Genomic DNA, 24,638 nt, shown 5'->3' on the forward strand with positions numbered 1-24,638 from the left:
GATTTGTTTTTTGCCCAAGGATAGGGGATTTCAAGACTCGGAGGGCACATTTTTTTAAGGTGAGAGGAGACACATTTATAAAAGACATGAGGGGAATTTTTTTTACAGAGAGGGTGGTTAATGTGTGGAATGAATTTCCAGAGGATGTGGTGGATGTGGGTACAGTTACAATGTTTAAAAGACATTTGGATAAGTACATGAACTGGAAATGTTTGGAGGGTTATGGGCTGGGAGCAAGCAGGTGGGACGAGTTTCGTTCAGGATTGTGAGATAACACAGTGTGAAGCTGAACTAACACAGCAGGCCAAGCAGCATCAGAGGAGCAGGAAAGCTAATGTTTCGGGTCAGGACCCTTCTTCAGAAATGGAGGAGGGGAAGGAGATTCTGAAATAAATAGGGAGAAGAGGGAGGCAAGTAGAAGATGGATAAAGGAGAAGACGGGGTGAGAGGAGACAGAGAGGTCAATTAGGCGGGGTTAGAGCCAGTGAAGGTGAATGTAAGTGGGGAGTTAGGGAGGGGATAGGTCTGTCCAGGGAGGACGGACAGGTCAGAGGGGAGGGATGAGGCCAGTAGGTAGGTGATGGGAGTGGGGCTTGAGGTGGGAGGAATGGTTAGGGAGGCGAGGACGAGCTGGGCTGGTTTTGGCATGTGGTTGGGGGGAGGGGAGATTTTGAAGCTTGTGAAATCCACATTGATACCATTGGGCTGCAGCGTTCCCACGCAAAACATGAGATGCTGTTCCTGCATCTTTCGGGTGGCGTCATCATGGCAATGCAGGAGGCCCAGGATGGATATGTCGTACGAGGAGTGGGGTGGGGGGAGGGGGGAATTGAAATGGTTCGCGACTGGGAGATGCAGTTGTTTGTTGCAAACAGAGCGTAGGTGCTCTGCAAAACGTTCCCCAAGCCTCCATTTGGTTTTCCCAATGTAGAGGAGGCCACAACGGGACAGCGGATACTGTATACTACATTGGCAGATGCGCAGTTTAGGATTGTGTTTGGCGTGGAATGGTCGGATCAAGGGGTCTGTTTTGGTACTGTATGACTATGACTCATGACTCCTGTCACACCACTCAAGTATCCTAAACAATTAGTTCACTCGTAAGACCATTCCATATACAGCAGCAAGCCATTCAGCCTATTGAGTCTGCTCTGCTATTTAATGAGTTTGTGGCTGATAGAACGTAGAACATAGAACAGGCCCTTCAGCCCACAATGTTGTGCCGACCATTGATCCTCATGTATGCACCCTCAAGTTTCTGTGACCATATGCATGTCCAGCAGTCTCTTAAATGTCCCCAATGACATTGCTCCCACAACTGCTGCTGACAACGCATTCCATGCTCTCACAACTCTCTGTGTAAAGAACCCGCCTCTGACATCCCCTCTATACTTTCCTCCAACCAGCTTAAAACTATGGCCCCTCGTGTTAGCCATTTCTGCCCTGGGAAATAGTCTCTGGCTATCAACTCTATCTATGTCTCTCATTATCTTGTATACCTCAATTAGGTCCCCTCTCCTCCTCCTTTTCTCCAATGAAAAAAGTCCGAGCTCAGTCAACCTCTCTTCATAAGATAAGCCCTCCAGTCCAGGCAGCATCCTGGTAAACCTCCTCTGAACCCTCTCCATAGCAACCACATCTTTCCTATAATAGGGCGACCAGAAGTGGATGCAGTATTCCAAGTGCGGTCTAGCCAAAGTTTTAATAGAGCTGCAACAAGATCTCACGACTCTTAAACTCAATCCCCCTGTTAATGAAAGCCAAAACACCATATGCTTTCTTAACAACCTTGTCCACTTGGGTGGCCATTTTAAGGGATCTATGTATCTGCACACCAAGATCCCTCTGTTCCTCCACACTGCCAAGAATCCTATCCTTAATCCTGTACTCAGCTTTCAAATTCGACCTTCCAAAATGCATCACCTCGCATTTATCCAGGTTGAACTCCATCTGCCACCTCTCAGCCCATCTCTGCATCCTGTCAATGTCCCGCTGCAGCCTACAACAGCCCTCTATACTGTCAACAACACCTCCAACCTTCGTGTCATCTGCAAACTTGCTGACCCATCCTTCAAACCCCTCATCCAAGTCATTAATAAAAATTACAAACAGTAGAGGCCCAAGGACAGAGCCCTGTGGAACACCACTCACCACTGACTTCCAGGCAGAATATTTTCCTTCTACTACCACTCGTTGTCTTCTGTTGGCCAGCCAATTTTGTATCCAGGCAGCTAGGTTCCCCTGTATCACATTCCTCCTGACCTTGTGAATGAGCCTACCATGGGGAACCTTATCAAATGCCTTGCTGAAGTCCATATACACCACATCCACAGCTCGACCCTCATCAACTTTTCTAGTCACATCCTCAAAGAACTCGATAAGGTTTGTGAGGCATGACCTGCCCCTCACAAAGCCGTGTTGACTGCATTTAATCAAGCCATGCTCTTCCAGATGGTCATAAATCTTATCCCTCAGAATCCTTTCTAACACCTTGCAGACGACAGACGTGAGACTTACTGGTCTGTAATTGCCGGGGATTTCCCTATTTCCTTTCGTGAAGAGAGGAATTACATTTGCCTCTCTCCAGTCCTCAGGTATGACTCCAGTGGAGAGCAAGGATGCAAAGCTCTTTGCCAGTGGCGAAGCAATTGCATTTCTCGCTTCCCAAAGAAGCCGAGGACAAATCTGGTCCGGGCCTGGCGACTTGTCAATCTTAACGTTTGACAAAATTTTCAGCACATCAGCTTCCTCTATCTCTATCCATTCCAGCATGCACACCTGCTCTTCAAAGGTTTCATTCACTACACAGTTTGTTTCTTTCGTAAAGTCAGAAGCAAAAAACTCATTTAGGGCTTCCCCGACCTCCTCAGACTCCACACACAAGTTCCCTATGCTATCCCTGATCGGCCCTACTCTTTCTTTGACCATTCTCTTATTCCTCACATAAGTGTAAAATGCCTTTGTGTTCTCCCTAATCCATTCTGCCAAGCCTTTCTCGTGCCCCCTCCTGGCTCTCCTCAGACCATTTTTTAGCTTCTTCCTTGCCTGCATGTAATCCTCTAGAGCTGAGCTTGACCCTAGCTTCCTCCACCTTATGTAAGCTACCTTCTTCCTTTTGACGAGAAGCTCCACCGCTCTCGTCATCCAAGGTTCCTTTATCTTACCCCTTCTTGCCTGTCTCAGAGGGACATATTTATTCATCACTCCCAACAACTGTTCCTTAAACAGTCTCCACACGTCTATAGTGCCTTTACCATGGAACAATTGCTCCCAGTCCATGCTTCCTAACTCGTGTCTAATCGCATCATAGTTTCCTCTTCCCCAATTAAATATCCTCCCATTTTGCCTAATCCTCTCCTTCTCCATAGCTATGTAGAATGTGAGGCAGTTATGGTCACTATCACCAAAATGCCCTCCCACCACAAGATCTGATACCTCCCCGGCTCGTTTCCGAGCACCAAGTCTAGAATGGCCTCTCCCCTCGTCGGCCTGTCAACGTACTGAGTTAGGAAACCCTCCTGAACACACCCTACAAAAACAGCTCCATTCAAATCTTCTGCTCGAAGGAGGTTCCAATCAATATTGGGAAAGTTAAAGTCACCCATTACAACAATCCTACTACTTCCACACTTTTCCAAAATCTGCCGACCTATGCTTTCTTCAATCTCCCTGCTGCTATTGGGGGGCCTGTAGTAAACCCCTAACGAGGTGACTACTCCCTTGCTGTTCCTAATTTCCACCCATACTGACTCGGTATACTGTTCTGATAATCCTCAACTCAACTTCCTTGCCTTTTCCCCATAATCCTTGATTCCCTTGCCGACCAAAAATTTGCCCCTCATCTTTGAAACTTCAATACTTGAAGTAATTTGCCAAAGACCCTTAGATGGCATCTTCCAAATCCATGGCTATTTCCATCTAGAAGGACGAGGGCAGCAGATACAGTGAAACATCACCACTTTCAAGTTCCCCTCCAAGCCACTCACCATCCTGACACAGAAATATATAAGCATTACTAATGCTTTCAAGCAGATTTGTAGCTCGGGTTGTGGATGTTGCGATTGGTTGGCTCGCCGAGCTCGTTCGTTGCTTTTCTGCAGACATTTCTTTACCCTGCTGGGTAGCATCATCAGTGCATTACCTCCATGTGGATAGAGATGAGATGACACAACCAATACTTACCCATCTCTATCCGCACGGAGAAAGGGAACCACCAATCTGATTGGGACAACACCAAAATCCTGGGGCAAGCAAAGCAGAAACAGGCACGGGAGCTCCTAGATACTCCACGAAGAATGCCATCAACAAACACATAGGACTCGGTCCCATATACATTCCACCACGAAGGAAAACCGGAAGTGAGATAATCCAACTCAGCTTACCCCAGAGTTTAAAAACCAGGCGGGAAAACACACCGGCACTTCATCGGAGGCTGCACTGATCATGTTACCCAGCATGGTAGCGAAACGTCTGCGGAACAACCAACCAGCTCGGCGAGCCCACCAATCACAATGAATAAGCATTCCTTCAATGTCACTTGGTCAAAACCCAGGAATGCCCTCCCTTTCAACATCAAGAGTCTACCAACAGCGCATGGACTGCAACAGCTCAAGAAGGCAACACACCACCACTTTCCTGAGGGGCAGCTAGGGATGGGTAATAAAATGTTGGCCCAGACAGTGATTCCCGCGTCACATGCATGAATTAATAAACAGTGTTATGTTCATCTCTGCAACCTATGCTAGTCATTTAAACTCGTTATAAGGTGACTACTGATGAAGTTTAAACAAACCTTGCTTCAAATAACATGGCAACACAGTTTATGGTGACCATATGATGTACACATGATGTCAATTTATGAACATTGGGATGTTTCTTTTTAACGTGATAATTACTTTGGTCACTCAGCAGTTGGCTGAGTGGCTTTGCAGAGGAATGAACCTTGAATTCAGCATCAGAATTGTTACATGGTGTGAAGGTGAATGAACACAGCAGGCCACGCAGCATCAGAGGAGCAGGAAAGTTGATGTTTTGGCTCTAGACTCTTCTTCAGAAAACTCGGCAGTTCCTAAAATCTCTGTAACAATTTCCTGTTCCTTTAGTGCTGCTTGGCCTGCTGTGTTCATTCAGCTTCACACCTTGTTATCTCAGATTCTCTGGCATCAGCAGTTCCTACTATCTCAGAAATGTTGCATCTGTGATTTGGGCACAATCGTTCAGAAAGTGGGGTTTCTCAACATCATCCTGGAGACAGTTGTAACCAAACTTTCCAGGGATGCTCAGACAGTGTGCTGCATGTTGCTTTGCCAATTTCTTCAGTTACGTAAATGCAGTAAGGTCCCAATTAATTTGTCTTGTCTGTTTTCTCCAGGTGTATGAGACCTGGGTGTACAGCTCACATACTTTGCTGACTTGTCTCACTCAAAACATCCTGATAATTGTCACTATCATTGCCATAGTCATAGTCAACATCAAGGCCACCATCATTGATGTGGCTTCCATCATCATCATAATCATCATTGCTACCATTATCACCACGGCACTTATCATTGATATGGCCACCATCACTGCCAAGCCACCAGCATCATCTTGGCAGCAATAATGTCCACAGCCAACACCATCACCACGGCCGCCATTGTTATAATGTTCGCCACTGTCACCATGACCACCATAATAACCATGGACACAATAATCACTGTGCCGACCAAGTCCACTATGTCCATCATCACCGCCACCACGGTCACCATCATCACCACGTCCATCATCACCAACACGGTCAACATCATCACCACGTCCATCATCACCGCCACCACGGTCCCATCATCACCACGTCCATCATCACCACGTCCATCATCACCGCCACCACGGTCCCATCATCACCACGTCCATCATCACCACGTCCATCATCACCGCCACCACGGTCCCATCATCACCACGTCCATCATCACCGCCACCACGGTCCCATCATCACCGCGTCCATCATCACCACGTCCATCATCACCGCCACCACGGTCCCATCATCACCACGTCCATCATCACCGCCACCACGGTCCCATCATCACCGCGTCCATCATCACCGCCACCACGGTCCCATCATCACCGCGTCCATCATCACCACGTCCATCATCACCGCCACCACGGTCCCATCATCACCACGTCCATCATCACCGCCACCACGGTCCCATCATCACCGCCACCACGGTCCCATCATCACCGCGTCCATCATCACCACGTCCATCATCACCGCCACCACGGTCCCATCATCACCACGTCCATCATCACCAACACGGTCAACATCATCACCACGTCCATCATCACCGCCACCACGGTCCCATCATCACCACGTCCATCATCACCGCCACCACGGTCCCATCATCACCGCGTCCATCATCACCACGTCCATCATCACCGCCACCACGGTCCCATCATCACCACGTCCATCATCACCGCCACCACGGTCCCATCATCACCGCGTCCATCATCACCGCCACCACGGTCCCATCATCACCGCGTCCATCATCACCACGTCCATCATCACCGCCACCACGGTCCCATCATCACCACGTCCATCATCACCGCCACCACGGTCCCATCATCACCGCGTCCATCATCACTGCCACCACGGTCCCTTCATCACCGCGTCCATCATCACCGCCACCACGGTCCCATCATCACCGCGTCCATCATCACTTCTCTACTCCTTTCCATTCATCTTCATTCCACTGTTGTTTTCTCACCTCTTAAAACCAACTGATTACAGACGGTGACTATTGGTCAAGGTGGTCATCAAAGTCCCACATGCCCCATGGCCCCTTCACTTCTAGTAACTTTCGGGCAGGTTATTTTTGGCTTGAAAACTCCAACATATCCTGAAACAATGTTGGAAACAAGGTGCAGAGCTGGATGAACACAGCAGGCCAAGCAGCATCAGAGGAGCCGGAAGGCTGATGTTTCAGGTCTAGATCGTTCTTCAGAAAAAACAGTCCAGATCCGAAACATCAGCCTTCCTGCTCCTCTGATTCTGCTTGGCCTGCTGTCTTCATCCAGCTCTACACCTTGTTATTTGATTCTCCAGCATTGGCAGTTCCAACTATCTCTGAAACAATGTCTCCCTTTTACTTGTCCTTCCAAAATGAATCTCCTCACTAAATGTCCTCTGATATCTATTTACTACCTTCCCCGGACGCTTAGGTTCTCCTGGTAATCAACCATTCTGATGAATATTATGTTTTTTGCAAGTATTTCTCCCCCACTCCTGAGCCCATTGCAAAGCACGATAGCTCCATAAATGCTGACATTCCTAGGTCCCTGTGTTAAGTTATCCAAATTCAACTACATTTCCCCATTTTGTCCAATAATTCCAGTAGATTGCTGAGGCATCTTCCATTGCCACACTGTTTTTGGATATTTGTTAACTCGATAAAGCCAAAGTAATTCTCTCGGTGGGCTTTTGAGGCATTTGTCCCAAAATTCGACTGCTGCCACTTGATGGTTTGTGCCATCTCTGCCAGTATGTGGCCTAGGGTAAGGGTTGTGAGCAGCCAGTCACCAATTCTCTTCTCTATCCCCTGCCTAGGTCACAGCTGGAGTAGCACCTTCTGTCTAGACTCTCCAGTGGTCCATCCTCATTCGGCATTTTCAACGTTAAATTATGAGGAATGATTGAACAAATTAGGCCCATTTTCTCTGGCATTTAGAAGATTAAATGGTGATCTGGTCAAAGTCTTCAAGATATTAACTGCAGAAGACAGGAACACAGGAGTAGGCTATTCAGCCCCGTGAGTTATTCTAACCTTCAGTGAGATCTCGGCTGATCTGTAGCCTGTCCCAGCATTTTGACCCATATCCCTTAGTACCTCTGCTTAACAAAAATGTATCTACCTCAGTTTTAAAGTTAACAACTGACCCAGCATCCACTGCTGTTTGCTGAAGAAAGTTCCAAACCTCTCTCACCCTTTGACTGTTGGAGTGCTTCCTAACATCTCTCCTGAATGGTCCGGCCCTAACAGAGAGGCAATGGCCTAATGGTGTTATCACTGAACAGTTAATCCAGAAACCCATGTAATATTCCAGGGGCCCGGGTTCAAATTCCCATCACAGCTGATGGAGCAATTTGAATTCAATATACTATCTATATTTAAGAATCTAGTGATAACCATGAATCCATTGCTTGGAAAAACCCATCTGGTTCATTAATGTCCTTAAGGGACGGAAACTGCCATCCTTACCTGGTCTGGCCGACATGTGACTCCAGATCCACAGCAATGGGGACGACTCTCAACTGCCTTTGGGGCAATTAGGGATGGGCAATACATGCTGCCTAGCCAGTGATGCCCTCATCCTGTTAATGAATTTCAAAAATTCTTAGGCTATGCTCTCTAGTTCTAGAATCCCCGACCAGCAGAAGTAATTTATCATTACCTCCCCTGCCTTTCCCTGTTAATATCTTGAAAATTTCAATCAGATCATGCCTTAACTTCTCAATTCCAGACGAAATGGGCCTAATTTGTTTAATTTCTCAGCATGATTTAATTTAGAGCACATCTAACAATCTGAAGGCAGACCACTGGCGAGTCGAAGCAGAAAGGGCATGTATCTTATTGCTGTGAATTTGGGTAGAGCACTTATGGATTGGAGGCAGGAAGTTAGAATTTGGTGTTCGTAAAATGCTGGGGTTCGAGGTGGGGGGGGGTGGAGGAGGCATTGCATGATCCCTTTAAAAGATGATGTGCTTTTTCGATGATTAGAGATTTAAAATGGATGTCTGTGAGCAGTAGCTTGAAGGTTTGCTAGTACACAGAGAGCACCCAAAGTGAAGCATCTGTGTTGCAAGGCCATAGAGTTAGCAGGCCAAGTAATAGTTTTATTTTATTAGTAAGACATCATGTTTTTGAATTTAGCCAATTTCATCCAGGCGCTTAGATACCAAGGACCAATTGATTTTAAATCTGATGGTTTTGACAACATAGAACCAGTCCGAGTGTAAGAAATTGACAGGTCATCAAGGTTACAAAAGAAGGAGGCGGTTGAACAAAGTCCAACAGCGTTCCTGATAGAGCATTCGATGGAAAAGCACAGAACAATCCAGAAGACATGTAATCTGGCTATAATTTCAAGACTAAATTTTACTTGTTTTTATTTTATGTAGGTCGGACTTGTATTTATTCAAACGGCATATTAGAATCTTGTTTTATTCAGGAGTAGTTAGTAACTTGACGGGGTTTATTCAGTTTGTTAATAGTTTAGTTAGTTTGTTCACTGTTATAGTTAGACATATAAATTGTTACTTGTTGATTGTGAAGTGTCAGGGATTTGTTTTATTTACCCACTAGAAGTTTCTTAAAGGCAGGCTATGCTACTTTTCAGACTCCTTTTATAGACCACAGGGCTAGGTACACCTCTTTGGGTCTTTCAGTTTTAGTTTGCCATGGGGGCATCAATCTCTGCTTTATAACATTATTAATGAGACAGTTAATTACATTCTAGCTATAAGTTTAACTTAGACTAGTCGGGCATAATTACTCGGACTCTCAAGAGCTGTATAAAACACATTCACTCCCTGCACAAGCCTGTGTGGAACTCACCACCTTCAGGCTGCGAGGAGTCAATGGAAATTTGGGATTAACGTTTTCAGAATCAATACCTCCTGGTGACCTTTCAAATCATCAAGCATCTACTCTGTCCACTCCTGAGAGAATCCTAAATGTTTAACGATAATGACTGAATTTTCAAATGTATTTAGTGGGATGTGATTGCTTGACATTGTCCTGAGATTACAAAATTCTCCAGTTGAATACATATTTTGTTTTATCTTTGTTTTCAATTGGAGGAAAAGCATACAATAGTTTTTATATGAGTGGTCTCACTCATTACATGTTCTTCCCTCAGTGTCTCTGAAAAAGAAAAATCAACTCCCCCCTGTGTTGAAGTTGGCTCGACATTATGCAGAAACCCCGAGGATAGAATGAACGAACAAATGAACGAATACTCTCAGCATCTGCATTCTTCCTTCCTCCCCGCTCTCACTGTAATGACACACTGCACAACTTGTACATTGTAGCAATACTTCTGCCGACTTCCACAGATGCCTGGCTGCTAAGAAGATATAATTATACCATTACAAAAATACCTCAATACAAGGAAAGTTGATCTATCATTTTAAATATAGTCCACAGACAAAATGTCCCATCCTGCAAAACGTTGTTGCAAACAGTTTGAGATTGATGGATGTAAGTGTTCGTCCTTGTCTGCATTTCTACTTGCATATGTGCGTAGTTTACAAATGCATGTGTACGTGAGTCTACAAGGAATTTAAAATGCAGAAGCTCAATACTTGTAATAGATCTATATATCTTCACGGTTTTGGCTTATGAAGGATAGGAAAAAATTACGGCTCAAAAGAGCTGCTCTTTTGTGTTGGAAGTGATTACTTCGAATGTTTGGAGCAGTAATTGCTGTTTTATGTTTTTGAACTTTGAGAAAAAGATCAAAACAAACAGCACTTAAAAAGGGAGGAAGTGAGGCAAAGCACGGAGAAAGTAAATCTGGCAACTGCAATATTTAAAAGGCGTCTGGATGTGTATATGAATAGGAACGGTTTTGAGGGATATGGGCCAAATGCAGGCAAATGGGACTGGATTAATTTAAAATATCTGTTTGGCATGGACAAGTTGGACCGAGGGGTCTGTTTCCTTGCTGTGCAACTCATGTTCTGAGGAACGGAGACTCAACTCAAAATATTAACTTTGGTTTCTATCAATAGATGGTGCTGGCCCTGCTGAGCTTTTCCAGAAATTTCTATTTCTACACTTGTGAATACACCTGAATATGTCACTCTTCATACGATCACGTCATAAATGTAACACTGAGAATGTTACACCTGAAAATCTCACTCAGTCAAAGGCTGCGACTTGCAACTTGCACGCTCGATAATTTCATTCATAAAGCTGCAAAAAACGAGAGCTGAGCTGATTAAAAAGGACACTGTTAAACAAGTACAATTTCTGCTCAATTTTTAAAAAAAATGAAGATTATGGTTAATTTCCAATTGACCTGGAAGTGGACCATTTCAAGCTGATCGTTTTATGCCTTTAAGTTCTTAGGCATTAACAGCAATAGCTACTGTATACTGCATATGTAGCAATAGCTACATTAGGTTCAAGTGCTCCTTACTCAAGAATTGTGTGATAACAGATTGATTAGAAAATATCTTATCAAATTGTATTGACGACAGAAGTTCATTTTTCGCCTGATTATGATATTTTAGTTTGATCCCCAGCTTTCCTACTCAGTTGCAGTATCTGTATGCTCTGCTTGAGCTCTTTTTTATTAAATTGGATTCAATGTTTTCCAAATCAGTATTTAAATATAAATAGAGTCAGCCCGAAGGTCTGGTGGTGGTGGAGGAGAGGTGAGCAGGGTCAGGTTGAGGGCTGCTCGATGTCATATAACTGCTTGAAATAAAGCTAGGAATTGTCCGCCTGGATTTTTCTGAAAGCATTTAGCTTCTAGTGTACAACATTGGAGAATTGTCAGGATTCCAAGGAGCATGTGAATGTGACACCAGCAGTGTGTTCATGATTAGGGACGTGTTGAGCTCCTATAACATTGTCAGACCCACCAAGCATAGGCCTTTATGTCTGTGTATCAACTGATGTTTTTAATTCATTCACAGGATATACCAGGCCAGAATTTATTGCCAATCTCTGATTGCCCAGAGGCCAGTGTAAGAGTCAACCACATTGCTGTGGGTTTGGAGTTACATACAGACCTGACCAGGTAAGGATGGCAGTTTCCCTCCATAAAAGGCATTAGTGAGCCAGACTGGACTTTCAATATGTGTTTGAGATAATGGGAACTGCAGATGCTGGAGAATCCAAGATGACAAAGTGTGGAGCTGGATGAACACAGCAGGCCAAGCAGCATCTCAGGAGCACAAAAGCTGACGTTTCGGGCCTAGACCCTTCATCAGAGTTTTTTTAACAATCAGCAACAACTTCACGGTCATCATGAGCCCCTTAATTGAATTGATATTCTACCATGCACCATGGGAGGATTTAAACCCAAGTCCCCAGAAAGTGTGTCTTGGGCTTAATAATAAAAATAGAAATTGCTGGAAAACCTCAGCAGGTCTGGCAGCATCTGTGGAGAGAGAAAGCAGAGTTACTGGTTCATGTCCAGTGACTGAACCGGAAATGTTAACTCTGTTTTCGCTCCACAGATGTTGCCAGGCCTGCCGAGCTTTTCCTGCAAGTTCTGTTTTTGTTTCTGATTTACAGTAAATTCTTTTGGTTTTTATTCTCAAGATTGCTAGTCTAGTGAAAATGCTACTAGGTCATTGCTTTCCCATTCAGACAAGTCCCATTTCCCTACTACTCCATAAAACCACAAATAGGCCATTTGCCCCCTCGAGTCTGTTCTGTCATCCAATAAGATCATGACTGTTGCAATCAGTCCACATTCCTGCCCACCCATGTTACCCTTTCCTAATAAAAAATCTTCCTACCTCTGCCTTGGAAATATTCAAGGAGTCTGCTTCTATCACCTTTTGAGGAAGAGAGAATTCCAAAAGCTCAACATCCTTTCTCAGAAAGAAATGGTCACCCATCTTTGTCTTAAGTGGGTGACACCTTATTCTAGAACACTGGCCCCTAGTTCTAGAAGATCTTCATCTCATCAGGAGCTCAACATTTTTCCAAATATCCTATGCTCAGAATTGGACACAGTGCTCCTGCTGGAAGTTAACCAGTGCTTTATAAAGGTTTAGCAATAACTTCCCTGCTTTATAGATTATTTACCTAAAAGCAAACACACCACTCTTGTTTAAAGTGAAACTAAATCAGAGCAGAAGCAGGAAATCACCCACAGCTACAAAACTTCCACTTATGTGGAACACAACACAGCAAACACAGATGTGTATCGAATGCAGTTTGATACTGACACTTAATATGAGGCATCAGGTCAGAAAACAAGAGTTGAGTCAAAGAGATGGATTTTAAGGAGCATTGTAAAGGATGTGGCCGTGGCAGAGGGATTCAGGGAGGAAATTCCTGAGGTTAGGATGCAGGCAGTTGAAGGCACAGCCACTAGTGATGCAACAATGGAATTCAGGGATGCATGGAATGTCAGAATTGGAGGATCACAGAGATCCTTGTGGGTTCAGGGGACTTGAGGAGTTTACAGAGATAGGGAGAGGTGAAGTCATGGAAAGATTTGAAAGTTAGAATTTCAACTTGGGACTGGGAGCCTATATGTTGATTCTTGAGTCTGGGGTTGATGAACGAACAGGATTTGGAGCAAGTCAAGGCCTGAGCAGATGAAATATGGACAAGGCTAAGTGTACAGGAGATGAAAGGTGGGGGGCTGACTAGGAAAGCATTAGAATATTGGAATTACAAGCTACCAGCAGCTTCCTAGAAACAGGCCAAAAGGAAGAAATTCAACTGAATTAATCAGCTGCAGGGATCACTTACCCTGGTGTGTTGACCCAAACAATGCCTACATGGCAGAAGTAAACACATTCTGTATCTTGCATGTTGCTGCAGGAACAGCGTTTCTCTCTGTGTAGAGATGGGTGGACCTCCCCTAGTCCCTGATCGTGCTCCATCTCTGATCCAGCCAAGTCTGCAGCAAGCAGCTCTGAATTACCTGCGGTGACAAAAATAAATAGGAGGGAAGCATTTAGAATAGACTGGGATCTTTCATTCCAATCTCATGCACATTCATTCACAGCATACAGGTGCTGATGACTTTAGGCCAAAATCTTTTGCCTAACCCAACCTAAGCAAGCAACTTCCTTGGTGATTGCAAGGGTACTTAAGAGTCAGACATTTTGCTGTGGGTCTGGAGTCACATGTAAGCCAGGCCAGGTAAGGATGGCAGTTTCCCTCGCTGAAGCACATTAGTGAAGCAGATAGGCGCTTATTGGCAACGGTTTTACAGTAGATTTCATCAGTAAATTCTCAATTCCAGATTTTTTTTGTTGAATTCAAATTCCACTTTCTGGCAGGATTTCCTTCCTTAAAAAGGACAGTAATAAACTGGATGGGTTTTTTACAACAACCGACAATCAATAGTGGTTGTCATCATACCAGATTTTTACTGAATTCAGATTTCACTAATCTGCCTTCTGGATTTCAAACTTACATCTCCAGAATGTGAGCCAAGCAGCATCAGAGGAACAGGAAAGCTTGATGTTTCAGGTCAAGGCCCTTCTTCAGAAAAAATTCAGAAAAAATTTTCTGAAGAAGGATCTCGACCCGAAACGTCAAGATTCCCTGCTCCTCTGATGCTGCTTGGCCTGCTGAGCTCTACACCTTGTTATCTCAGATTCTCCAGCATTGGCAGTTCCTACTATCTCTCCAGAATGTCAGCCTGGGTCTCTGGGTATAGAGCCCAGTGACAGAACCACCATTCCATCCCCTCCCTACATCTGGACTCAGACTTTACCTGATGGAGTAGCAATGCTCCGAAAGCTTGCAATTACAAATAAGCCTATTAGTCTATAACCTGATGTTGTGTGGCCTCCAGCTATATCTAGGCCAGTGTTTCTAATTTTGGAATCAACACCAGATTTAGGTAAAGAGAGACTGCAACTAATTACAGAAGTGTGTTAATAAGCATGCAGAACGGGCAGGTAATTGGAAGATAAAGTCCAAATATGAGGCAATGCACTTTGGAAGAATAGGCAGGTTATTTATTGGGCAGAAGTCTTGATCAGTTAGAGGAACAAAGGAATCTCGGAGTACAAATACATGACAAACAAGATAAATCAAATGCTAGGGCTATTTCTCAAGAGAATAGAAGTGAAATGAGGCGGAATATTGTGTTAAACTAGTATTGCATGTTTTTTAAATTACCCTTAGGTATTGAATGCAGATCTAGTTGCCATATTATAAAAAGACTATGAAGGCACTGGACAGGGACCAGAGGAACCTTAGCAAGAATGATCCCAGAGATATGTGGGTGAACACCTCAGAAAAGGATTGATAAACTGGTCTTGCTTCTCTTTTGGGAAAAAAAACAGAAGTAGAAGAGCTTCATAAAACAGAAACCTTTACAAATGATGAAATATTTTGATACATTGGATACAGACAGGATGTTTCCTCCTGTGAGGAAAAGCATAGACACAGATCTTCAATATAAAAGAGTCATCAAAAGACTCAAAGGGGTTCAGGAAGATACATCCTTACCCAAAGAGGGATAGAATTATGGAAATCACTACCAGAAGGAGAGGTTAAATTTCACAGAACAGTTGTACTTAAGGGGAAGAGAGACAAACAAATGAGGGAGGAGGGAATAGAGGTTAAGATGATGGATTTAGATGAGGGAAGGCAGGAGGACACTGAAGGGGAGTCACATGGGTTGGTTGGGCCAAATGGCCACTAAGTTTTTTAATTATTGATTCACAGGATGTTGGTGTCAATGACTAGGTCAGTATTTAATGCCTATTCCTATTTACCCAGAGCTAAGAGTCAACCCCGCTGCTGTCAGAATGGAGTCACATGTAGGCCAGACCATAAGGATGGCAGATTTCCCTCCCTAAAGGACATTAGTGAACCAAGTGTGTTTTTTTAAATGTTTAATAGTTACATGATCAACAAAGGAGTCAGAAGTGACTTTAATATGGCACAATGTTACCTGCAATGAGCCACATCGACTGTGAGTCTGAAAGGAAGGTTTGAAATTGGATGAAACAGGCTGGAAAATCAGGTGAAGAATCCCCTCCAGTCAGCACAGAGGCATGGGTTGACAGTCAGAGCCACGTGACAAAAATATATTTCCTGCAACCATTGCAGAAATTAATTCATACAATGAAGAGCCGTTTGCTCACTTGATTCCAGTCCTGAATCCAAAGAAACATCTATTGGCGGGGTATAAGGACTATATTGAATTAATAGCACAAAGACAGACAGGTTAGTCCAGCTGGTACCTACTGGTGTTTATACTGTGTCCTAGCTTTCTCCTGCTTTAGGGTTTATCACATCCAACCTGCAAGCCTTTCTCTGTAATGTACTTACTCAGCCTCCCTTTAAACACATTGATACTATTTACCACAGTAAGTCACTTTAGTAGTATGTGTTGCATTGTTCAATTATTTCCACAGGCTGTCACAGCAGAATAGAAATGTCCCAGGACTGGAATGTACGAGGGCAGGAGATTATGGTTCAGTGGTTACAGACATGGCAGGAATGTTGATGCTGCAGCCTGGCAGTCTGCAAATCCTTCCATTAGCTCAGGCTCCTCTCCGAGGGAGGAGTGCAACGATACAGATATAACAGTCACCCTCTGCAAAAGCGAAATGGAAACTGTCTGAGTAGCGTTCTGAATTTGAGCATTTCCCCCCATTGTCTTGTGGAGATGGGATGGAGTACATAGATTTGCCGAACGTAGCTCTGCTTCTGGATGAGGCGAAAGCTAATTTATCCTTTTTACAGCAGCTAATTCTGGTGTTCCAGTAGCAGTGGCAGAACAGTGAAATAACACCAACTGTCGAATGAAAACTGATACAGCATTCACTGCTTGAGACTGTCTGATTAATTCTCAATATAATTCCTTGTTATTTACTTCATAACATAAAAACGGCCCATGCTGTGTTGGTTGGTCAGAGTTCTCCTCTCTTTCTTTCTTAGTATTAATAGGAGAGGAAAGAGTTGGAATTCATGTCAGGCCTTTCATGTTTTCTGGACATCCCAAAGTACTTTACAGTCACATTTGAAAGGCAGTCACTGTTGTAATGTCCTGAAGCCAATCTCTACAAAGTTTATTTTCTGGTTACCATTGCCCAGGAGCAGACTTGACTTGCCATATAATCACAGTGACTACAAGAGTAGATTAGATGCTGGGAATCCTGCAGTGAGTAACTCACCTCTTGACTCCCCAAAGCCTGTCCACCACGACAAGGCACATGTCAGGAGTGCGATGGAATTCTCCCCACTTGCCTGGATGGGTGCAGCTCCAACAACACTCAAGCAGCTTAACACCATCCAGTACAAAGCAGAGCACTCGACTGGCGCCACATCCACAAGCATCCAGACCCTTCACCATTGTAACAGCAATGTGCATTTTCTGCAAGATCCACAGAAATTCACCAAAGCATCTTCCAAACCAATGACTCCTTCCAACTAGAAGGGCAAGGGCAGCAAATTCATGGGAACACCACCCCCTGCAAGTGCCTTCCAAGCCATTCCCCATCCTGACTTGGAAATATCGCTGCTCTTTCAGTGTCGCTGGGTTAAAATCCTGGAATTCCCTAACAACATTGTGGGTGCAGGCGGACTGCAGTGGTTTCAAGAAGACCCCACCTTCTCAAGGGCAACGAGGGACAGGCAATAAATGCTGACTTAGCCAATGATATTCACATCCAATGAGTGAATAAAACAGTCTCCCACAAACAGTGTGCTGGGCTCGGCGGAGAAATCTCAAGTTCTGCATCAGAACACCTTAAGATTTTTACGCACATCTGAGGGAGTTTAGTTGACTGTGAGAATTATATTGCCTCTGATACTGCAGCGATCCCTTTGTACTGCCACAGTGTGTCTACCTGAAGATGTGCTTAACCTTTGGGCCCATGACCTGACTCAAGGCTAGGAGTGCTACCAACTGAGCATTGGCTGATGCCTTAGAACTTTTGCTGGACTTCTCTGCATCTCCAAACCTGCTGGAATCCCAATCAAATAATGTCAGGATCTTCCCTCCAACACAACCCTCACAGTATACTATGCATTATTGCAAATGCTTAATTAGTCTTGCGCTTTCTTGCCAGAAATAAGAGCCATTCCTTATTTTAGCTTTAGGCAAGTTGACACACTCAGTAAAATAGGGGAGAGGTGCAAAGGTATCTTTAGAATGAGATCACTGTTGCCAACCAATCCTCGACAATAGTGGAGCTTGAAGAGTTAGCTTAGGTGAAAGTTGAATATTCTCAGCTATAGTTAGGTGGGGGGACTTCATTGAAGGTTCAGAAATGTTAAGTAGATCCAATAGTGTGGCCAGATAGAAACAATCCACTTAGCAAATGGAACTCAGAGCAACAGGAATTCATCTTGAAATTAGAAAAAGATCATTTAACAGTAACGGTAACTTCACACTAATGTCAGTGGAAATCTGGGATTCTTCTCAAAAAATCTGCAGAACCTGGGAGACTATTGGAGCTTTAATGACTGAGTGGGTCAGATATTTGTTAGGTAGAAGTGTCAAGGGATATAGAACTAAAGGAATATAAATGGAGTTGAGACACACTAATCGATAAACAGAATGCAGTGGATTTTCTTTAATCACATGTGGGACATGGGTGTGGCTGGCTGGCCAGCATTTATTGCCAATGCCTAGCTGCCCTTGAACTGAGTGGTTTGCCTGGTTATTCCAGACAGTAGTTGAGAACCAACCATATTGCTGTCGATCTGGAGTCACATGTAGGCCAGACCAGGGTAAGGATGGCTGATTACCTTCCCTGAACGGCATTAGCGAGCCAGACGCATTGTTATTGGCAATGGTTTCATGATCATCAATAGATTCTCAATTCCAGTTTTTTTTTGTTGAATCCCACCATCTGCCACAGTGGGATTCAAACCCAGGTCTGCAGGACATAGCGGAGTCTATGGATTAATAGTTGTGAGATAATACTTCTCCACCATCTCCTCTCCCTGGTCTGGAAATCAGAAATGAAAGCAGAAAATGCTTGCTATACTCTACAGCATCAGTACAAAAATAGTGTTCATGTTTCAGATTTGTGCCCTTTCTTTAAAGATGGCACAAGTTTGAAATGTTTTGAGTGTGGATGAGTCAAGTTCAAAAGGAAAGGCTGTGAGTTTGTGACAGTCAGGAAAGATTGAATGACAGAAGAGCTGATCCTCCAAGGTTAAAGAGAATGGCAATGAGGCAAGAGAAGGCACAATGTTCTGAGGAAGGGTCGCCAGACCCAAAACTTTAACTCTGTTTTCTCCTTCACAGATGTTGCCATGCCTGCTGAGCTTTTCCAGCAACTTTGTTTTTGTTGTAAGAGAAGACACAAAGCTGGTACAGGAACCAGTAGTGAAAAATTGAAATGAGCAACAACAGGAAAACAAAACAGAAGCTAAGGATTATGGTCTGGAATTGTTGAACTCAAGGCTGACTCCCCAGGGGCTATCAAATGCCTCATCAAAAGATGAAAGTGTACCATCTACAAGATGCAAGAAAGCGCAAGACTAATTAAGCATTTGCAATAATGCATAGTATACTGTGAGGGTTGTGTTGGAGGGAAGATCCTGACATTATTTGATTGGGATTCCAACAGGTTTGGAGATGCAGAGAAGTCCAGCAAAAGTTCTAAGACATCAGCCAATGCTCAGTTGGTAGCACTCCTAGCCTTGAGTCAGGTCATGGGCCCAAACGCTCGTCACGTTTATGTTGAACTTCACAACAACAGTGCAACAGGTCAAGGACAGAGATGTCAGAGTGACCTCAAGGTGGAGAATTAAAGTGACAAGCTCACTTGAAGCTCGAGTTTGTCTTGTGGACTGAATAGAAGTATCTTACAAAGCATTTGATCTCCTTATTGTAGTGGAGACCACACTGAGACCAGTGAATACAATATAGATCAGACATGATCTAACTGAATGACGGAACTGATTGGCCTTCTTCTGTTACTGTGCTCTTATACATCTGGTATTCAGTCTGTTAGTCACGGGTCTGCAATAAAGTGATAATCTTCTGAGTAACATTGAACACAGATACAGTACTCACAGTTCCTCTTCTGAGAAACAATAAGCATTTACAGAGCATCTTTTTATGACCTTGGTACATCTCAGACCTTCACAATGAAATGTAGATACTGTTGCAATATAGGAACAGATCAGCCTTAGAACATGCTGGCTGTAATACGAAAGACTTGTACTCTAGAACTGGCCACATCCTCTAGTCAGCTGTTGCAGTCTGGTATGATACAGGCATCTCCAACAATGTGGAAAATTGGTACAGGCATGTCCTAACCATAAAAAATAGCTGGACAAATCCAGTCCAACCAATTACTACCTCAACAGCTCATTGTTGATCATCAAAGTAATGGATGATGCTATCAAGTAGACACAAGTATGAAGCTGCTGACTGATGCTTGGTTTAAGTTCTGCCAGGACTGCTCAGCTCCTCAGTATAAAGCCTTACATCCAATCATCATGAACAGTTTGATCTATAACAATAGAGCAAAAATCAAAAGATTTGCTCACAATTTTACAGTGTCTTGGATCATTCAAAACTCCTCAAATACTCCATCCATCCGACCATGCTACAAAATGTGGATAACATTCAGGCTTGGGTTGCTAGGGGGTCAATAAACATTCATGCCATTCATATGCCATGCATTGGGCATCTCCAATAAGTCAGAACCTATCCATCTCCCTTTGACATTCCATTCAGTGAACATCCCACTATCAACATCTCCAGTGTTACTAATGGCCAGAAACTCAAGTCAATCAATTACATAAACACGGCAGCTATGAGAACTGGAGAGAAACGGGGAACCTGATGGTGATTAACTCACCCTACTGATTCCCTGAAACCTGTCCACCAGCTAGAAGGTCCAAGTCAGGATTGTGATGGAATATTACCCACTTTCCTGAATGATTGCAACTCTAACAACACTCAAGAAGCTCAATACCAAGCAGCGCACTTAACTGGTACCCAATCCACTACACTCAACATTCACTGTCTCCTCCAGAGACACACAACTGCGGCAGAGTGTACCATCTACAAGATGTAATGCAGCAACTCACCCAGGCTCTTAGACAGCAAACCCATAACCTCTATCATTTGTAAGGGCTTACCATTGACTCTGACACCCCCCATGACTGATTAAGAAAGAATCTGGGGCCCACCCTAGTGCAATCCTGATGTGACACTGCACACAGTAAATTGATCAGCACTGTCTCGTCAAGCATATTGTCCGCTCCACATTCTCACCCTCTTGATGATAGTGTGCTATTTTTGTTTGACAGGCGCATTGGTCACTATATCAGGGGCATAGTTACAGAGTAGTGCAGAGGGCGGATCCCGAAACTGACCAAAGCGGCCAGTCCAAGCCGGGAGATGTCTCTCCCAGTCACATTCCTGAGGTTATGTGGAATGGTAATGAAGCAGTTTCACCTGTCGAGGAAACACGATCAGCTTTTCATCTCGGCCACTGACGGCTTTGAAAGGTTCCCCCTGCGGCTGCCTGCTGTTTGAGATATATCTTGTTCCAAGGGAATGGGAAGGGAGGGTGTAGAATTCTTTATTCCTGAATTCAGGGGAACCAGAAGGTGCTTTAAACAGAAATAAACTGAAATTTAACGGAATTACAGAGTTTTTTAAAAAAAGGTAGCTTTTTTATATAGTCGTGGGTGGAAAGGATATTTGAAAAGGTGGCATTTTTAAAAATAAACATAAACACTTGCATTCTGATATGAACTGATATGGATAAACAGTAAAAGCTGGAGCAGAGAATGGTTTCAGCACTTCTTCACTATTCTTTTCGTAACAGATCTTGCATGTGTGTGTGTGTGTGCGTGTGTGTTATATAACCCCAGACTGAGACAATGTTCTGCAGTTGGTGTTACCTAACTTTGCTGTTTTGAGGGTTGAAGGAACAGTTGCATTTATTCATTCATTCATATCATCCCTCCGATGTTAATCCCCCACCCCCTCCCCACTTCGCTCTCAGGAGGGAGAGATTGTAAAACTCTAAGGACTTACCTGCTGGAATCAGATGCGGCTGAAGTGTTAGCACCAGAACGGAGAGGGTAAAAAGAATCATCTCCACAAAAGCGGCCAGATAAACGCACTAAGATACTGTTCCAGAACACAGGGTAATGCAGCTCCCTCTCTCTAGAAGGTAAGAGAGCAGTTTAACACGTCTGCATCTTGCGGACTGACTAGAGTTTACTGCAGGGTTTGAGTTCAGGCAGTTCACGTAGACAGGAAACTCTCTCTCTCTCTGATAGTCCCTCCCTTTTATAGTAATCCTATCTGTTCACAGCGATCAGCCTCCCACACCGACAGAGCTGTAAAGCGTCACATTATAAACCACCTTGCCAGGTTAAAGCGGGTCCGGAGGAACAAAGAGGAGAAAGCAAGCCCGAGGGAGAGGAGAACGACAGTAGCTGAATGCACCTTCAGCTCAGGAAACACTGCCGCAGGCTCCACAAAGGGGAACAAAGAGAAACTGTGGTCAACTTTTAATATCCTGCTCTGGCTCCCTCATTATTGCTGCCCGTCGCTTCATGGTCCACACGTTTAACACCTTCCTCCGCGCAGCCAACAAATCACTTGCTGCCATAAAGCTTTGAACTCAAGGCAGTGGAGCAGCAACGTTGCAAAGGCTTTGTATCTGTGTGTGTGTGTGTGTGTGTGTGTGTGTACATCGTGTGTGTGTACATCGTGTGTATCTGTGTGTGTGGGTAATCGTGTGTATCTGTGTGGGTGTATGTGTGTGTACATCGTGTGTGTGTGTCTGTGTGTACATCGTGTGTATCTGTGTGTGTGTATGTGTGTGTACATCGTATCTGTGTGTGTACATCGTGTGTATCTGTGTCTGTGTGCGTGTACATTGTGTGTATCTGTGTGTGTGTACATTGTGTGTATCTGTGTGTGTATGTGTGTGTACATCGTGTGTGTGTGTACATTGTGTGTGTGTGTCTCTGTGTGTGTACATCGTGTGTATCTGTGTGTGTGGGTACATCGTGTGTGTGTGTGTCTGTGTGTGTACATCGTGTGTATCTGTGTGGGTGTATGTGTGTGTACATCGTGTGTGTGTGTGTCTGTGTGTGTACATCGTGTGTATCTGTGTGTGTGTGTATGTGTGTGTACATCGTATCTGTGTGTGTACATCGTGTGTATCTATGTGTGTGTATGTGTGTGTACATCATGTGTGCATGTCTGTGTGTGTGCACATTGTGTGTATCTGTGTGTGTTTATGTGTGTGTACATCGTGTGAGTGTGTGTGTGTCTGTGTGTGTACATCGTGTGTATCCATGTGTGTGTGTATGTATGTACATCGTGTGTGTGTATGTGTGTGTGTCTGTGTGTACATCGTATGTGTCTGTCTATGTATGTGTGTGTATGTGTGTGTGTCTGTGTGTGTATGTGTGTCTGTGTGTGTATGTGTGTTTGTGTGTGTATGTGTGTGTATATAAAGAAGAAGAGGCTAGGGAGGAGCAGGGAAAGAAAACGTAGAGAGCGAGACAGGAGAAAGAGAGATGTGTGACCATAAAGCTAACTCAATTCAAAGAGAGGTATAAGGGAGAGAGGTGGAGAAAGAAAGAGACAGAATAGAGGAAGGCAGGGAGAGAATGGTCAGATTCTTTATTGATGATGGTGAGAGTGAGATTAAGCCATGTGGCACCTCAAACACACACCCACCATTCTACCTCAATGTCATTTCCCTTCACCATGTCGCTCAAAACTATTGATTGAGTTTCCATAGCAACCTAGGGTAGGGTATTTCAAAGATTCACCAGCCCTGGGAGGAGGACAATTGCTCTTCATTTCAGCCCTAAAGGGCCTATAAACCCATCAGGGGAAACATCCTTCCTTCATGTATCCCACCCAGCCTTGTAAGGATGCTGGCTGCTTCAATGACATAGTCTCTCATTCTTTAAATTGATGTGAGCCCAGTCTCTTCAATCTCACTTCACAGTTCACTATCCCAGGGATCAGTCTCTGTCACACTCCCTTCAGAAACTGTGGACCCTTCCTGAGGAAACAGGACCAACAGTGCACACAATACTCACAGTATCCAACAGCTCGGGAAGAGACCATTCAGCCCGTAAAGGTTTGTTCTTTGGTAGACCTATCCAATTAGCCTCACCATCCAACCGCTGTCCCCATAGTTTTGGAAGTGCCCTCCTTTTAATTGGAGAACGAGTTTCCCTTTGAGAGATTACTGCTTGAAGGCTAGCTGTGCAATGAGTAGGGCTATGGTTCAGAAGTAGTTTGTCAAAGACATTCTCCAAGCTTTAACAGTTATAACAACCATTTGTATCCCTGTAACCTTCTCCAGCACCTAAAACCCTCCCTATCTCTGTAGCCTTCCCCAACTCCTAGCTCAACCCATCCCTATCTCTGTAATATTCTTCATTCCCTAAGACACTCCTTATCTTTTCATCCTCCCCCACGCCCCACAACCCTCCCCATTTCTGCACCCTCTGTAACCACCTCAGCACCAAAAGTACTCCTTATCCCTGCAGCTTTCTCAACACCAACGAGACTCCCAACCACTGTAACCTCCTTCAGTACCGATGGCATTCCCTATCTCTGTAGCCTCCATCAGCCCTACAATGCTCTGAGATATTTACCCTCCCCTAACTCTGCCTTGAATTGTGTACACCTTTGAGACTGTGTTTTCAGTCAGCTAGACCTAAGCCCAGGAAGTACATCACTCAATTCCCAGCACCTACGCCAGCTTCAGGTCTTTAATTAATCTTCCAACCTACCACTTTAACAGGTTGTTTGCTATTTGTGCCTAATATCACATGGTATTGCTGATCCCCACTTTTACTTGATAATGCTTCTTTTGAGCACCGTACAATGGATTACTTCGTGATGGACATATTATTAATGCAATTTGTTATTGCTGCTGTTTGTTCTCCCCATGAGGCGCCTTCCACACCATAATCTCTTTCCAT

The 24,638-nt window shown here is 44.2% G+C and overlaps 1 protein-coding gene across 3 annotated transcripts in view; it reads right to left on the reverse strand.

The window, feature by feature from the left end:
* The window catches only part of si:ch211-202p1.5 (uncharacterized protein LOC103909337 homolog), a 35,429-nt gene extending 13,131 nt beyond the window's left edge, over positions 1 to 22,298 (reverse strand). The window contains exons 1-2 of one of the 3 annotated variants that reach the window (XM_048536208.2): positions 21,709 to 22,298; positions 13,473 to 13,647 (exon numbers count right to left, since the gene is read on the reverse strand). In XM_048536208.2, the coding sequence (XP_048392165.1) occupies positions 13,473 to 13,647; positions 21,709 to 21,769 (236 nt within the window). In that variant the 5' untranslated portion in view covers positions 21,770 to 22,298. The remainder of the gene's footprint in view (positions 1 to 13,472; positions 13,648 to 21,708) is intronic. The other 2 variants (XM_048536207.2, XM_048536206.2) reach the window with 2 other exon arrangements.
* Between the last annotated feature and the right edge of the window lie 2,340 nt (positions 22,299 to 24,638).

The sequence above is a fragment of the Stegostoma tigrinum genome, chromosome 9 (genome assembly GCF_030684315.1).
Source record: "Stegostoma tigrinum isolate sSteTig4 chromosome 9, sSteTig4.hap1, whole genome shotgun sequence".
NCBI classification, from domain to species: domain Eukaryota; kingdom Metazoa; phylum Chordata; class Chondrichthyes; order Orectolobiformes; family Stegostomatidae; genus Stegostoma; species Stegostoma tigrinum.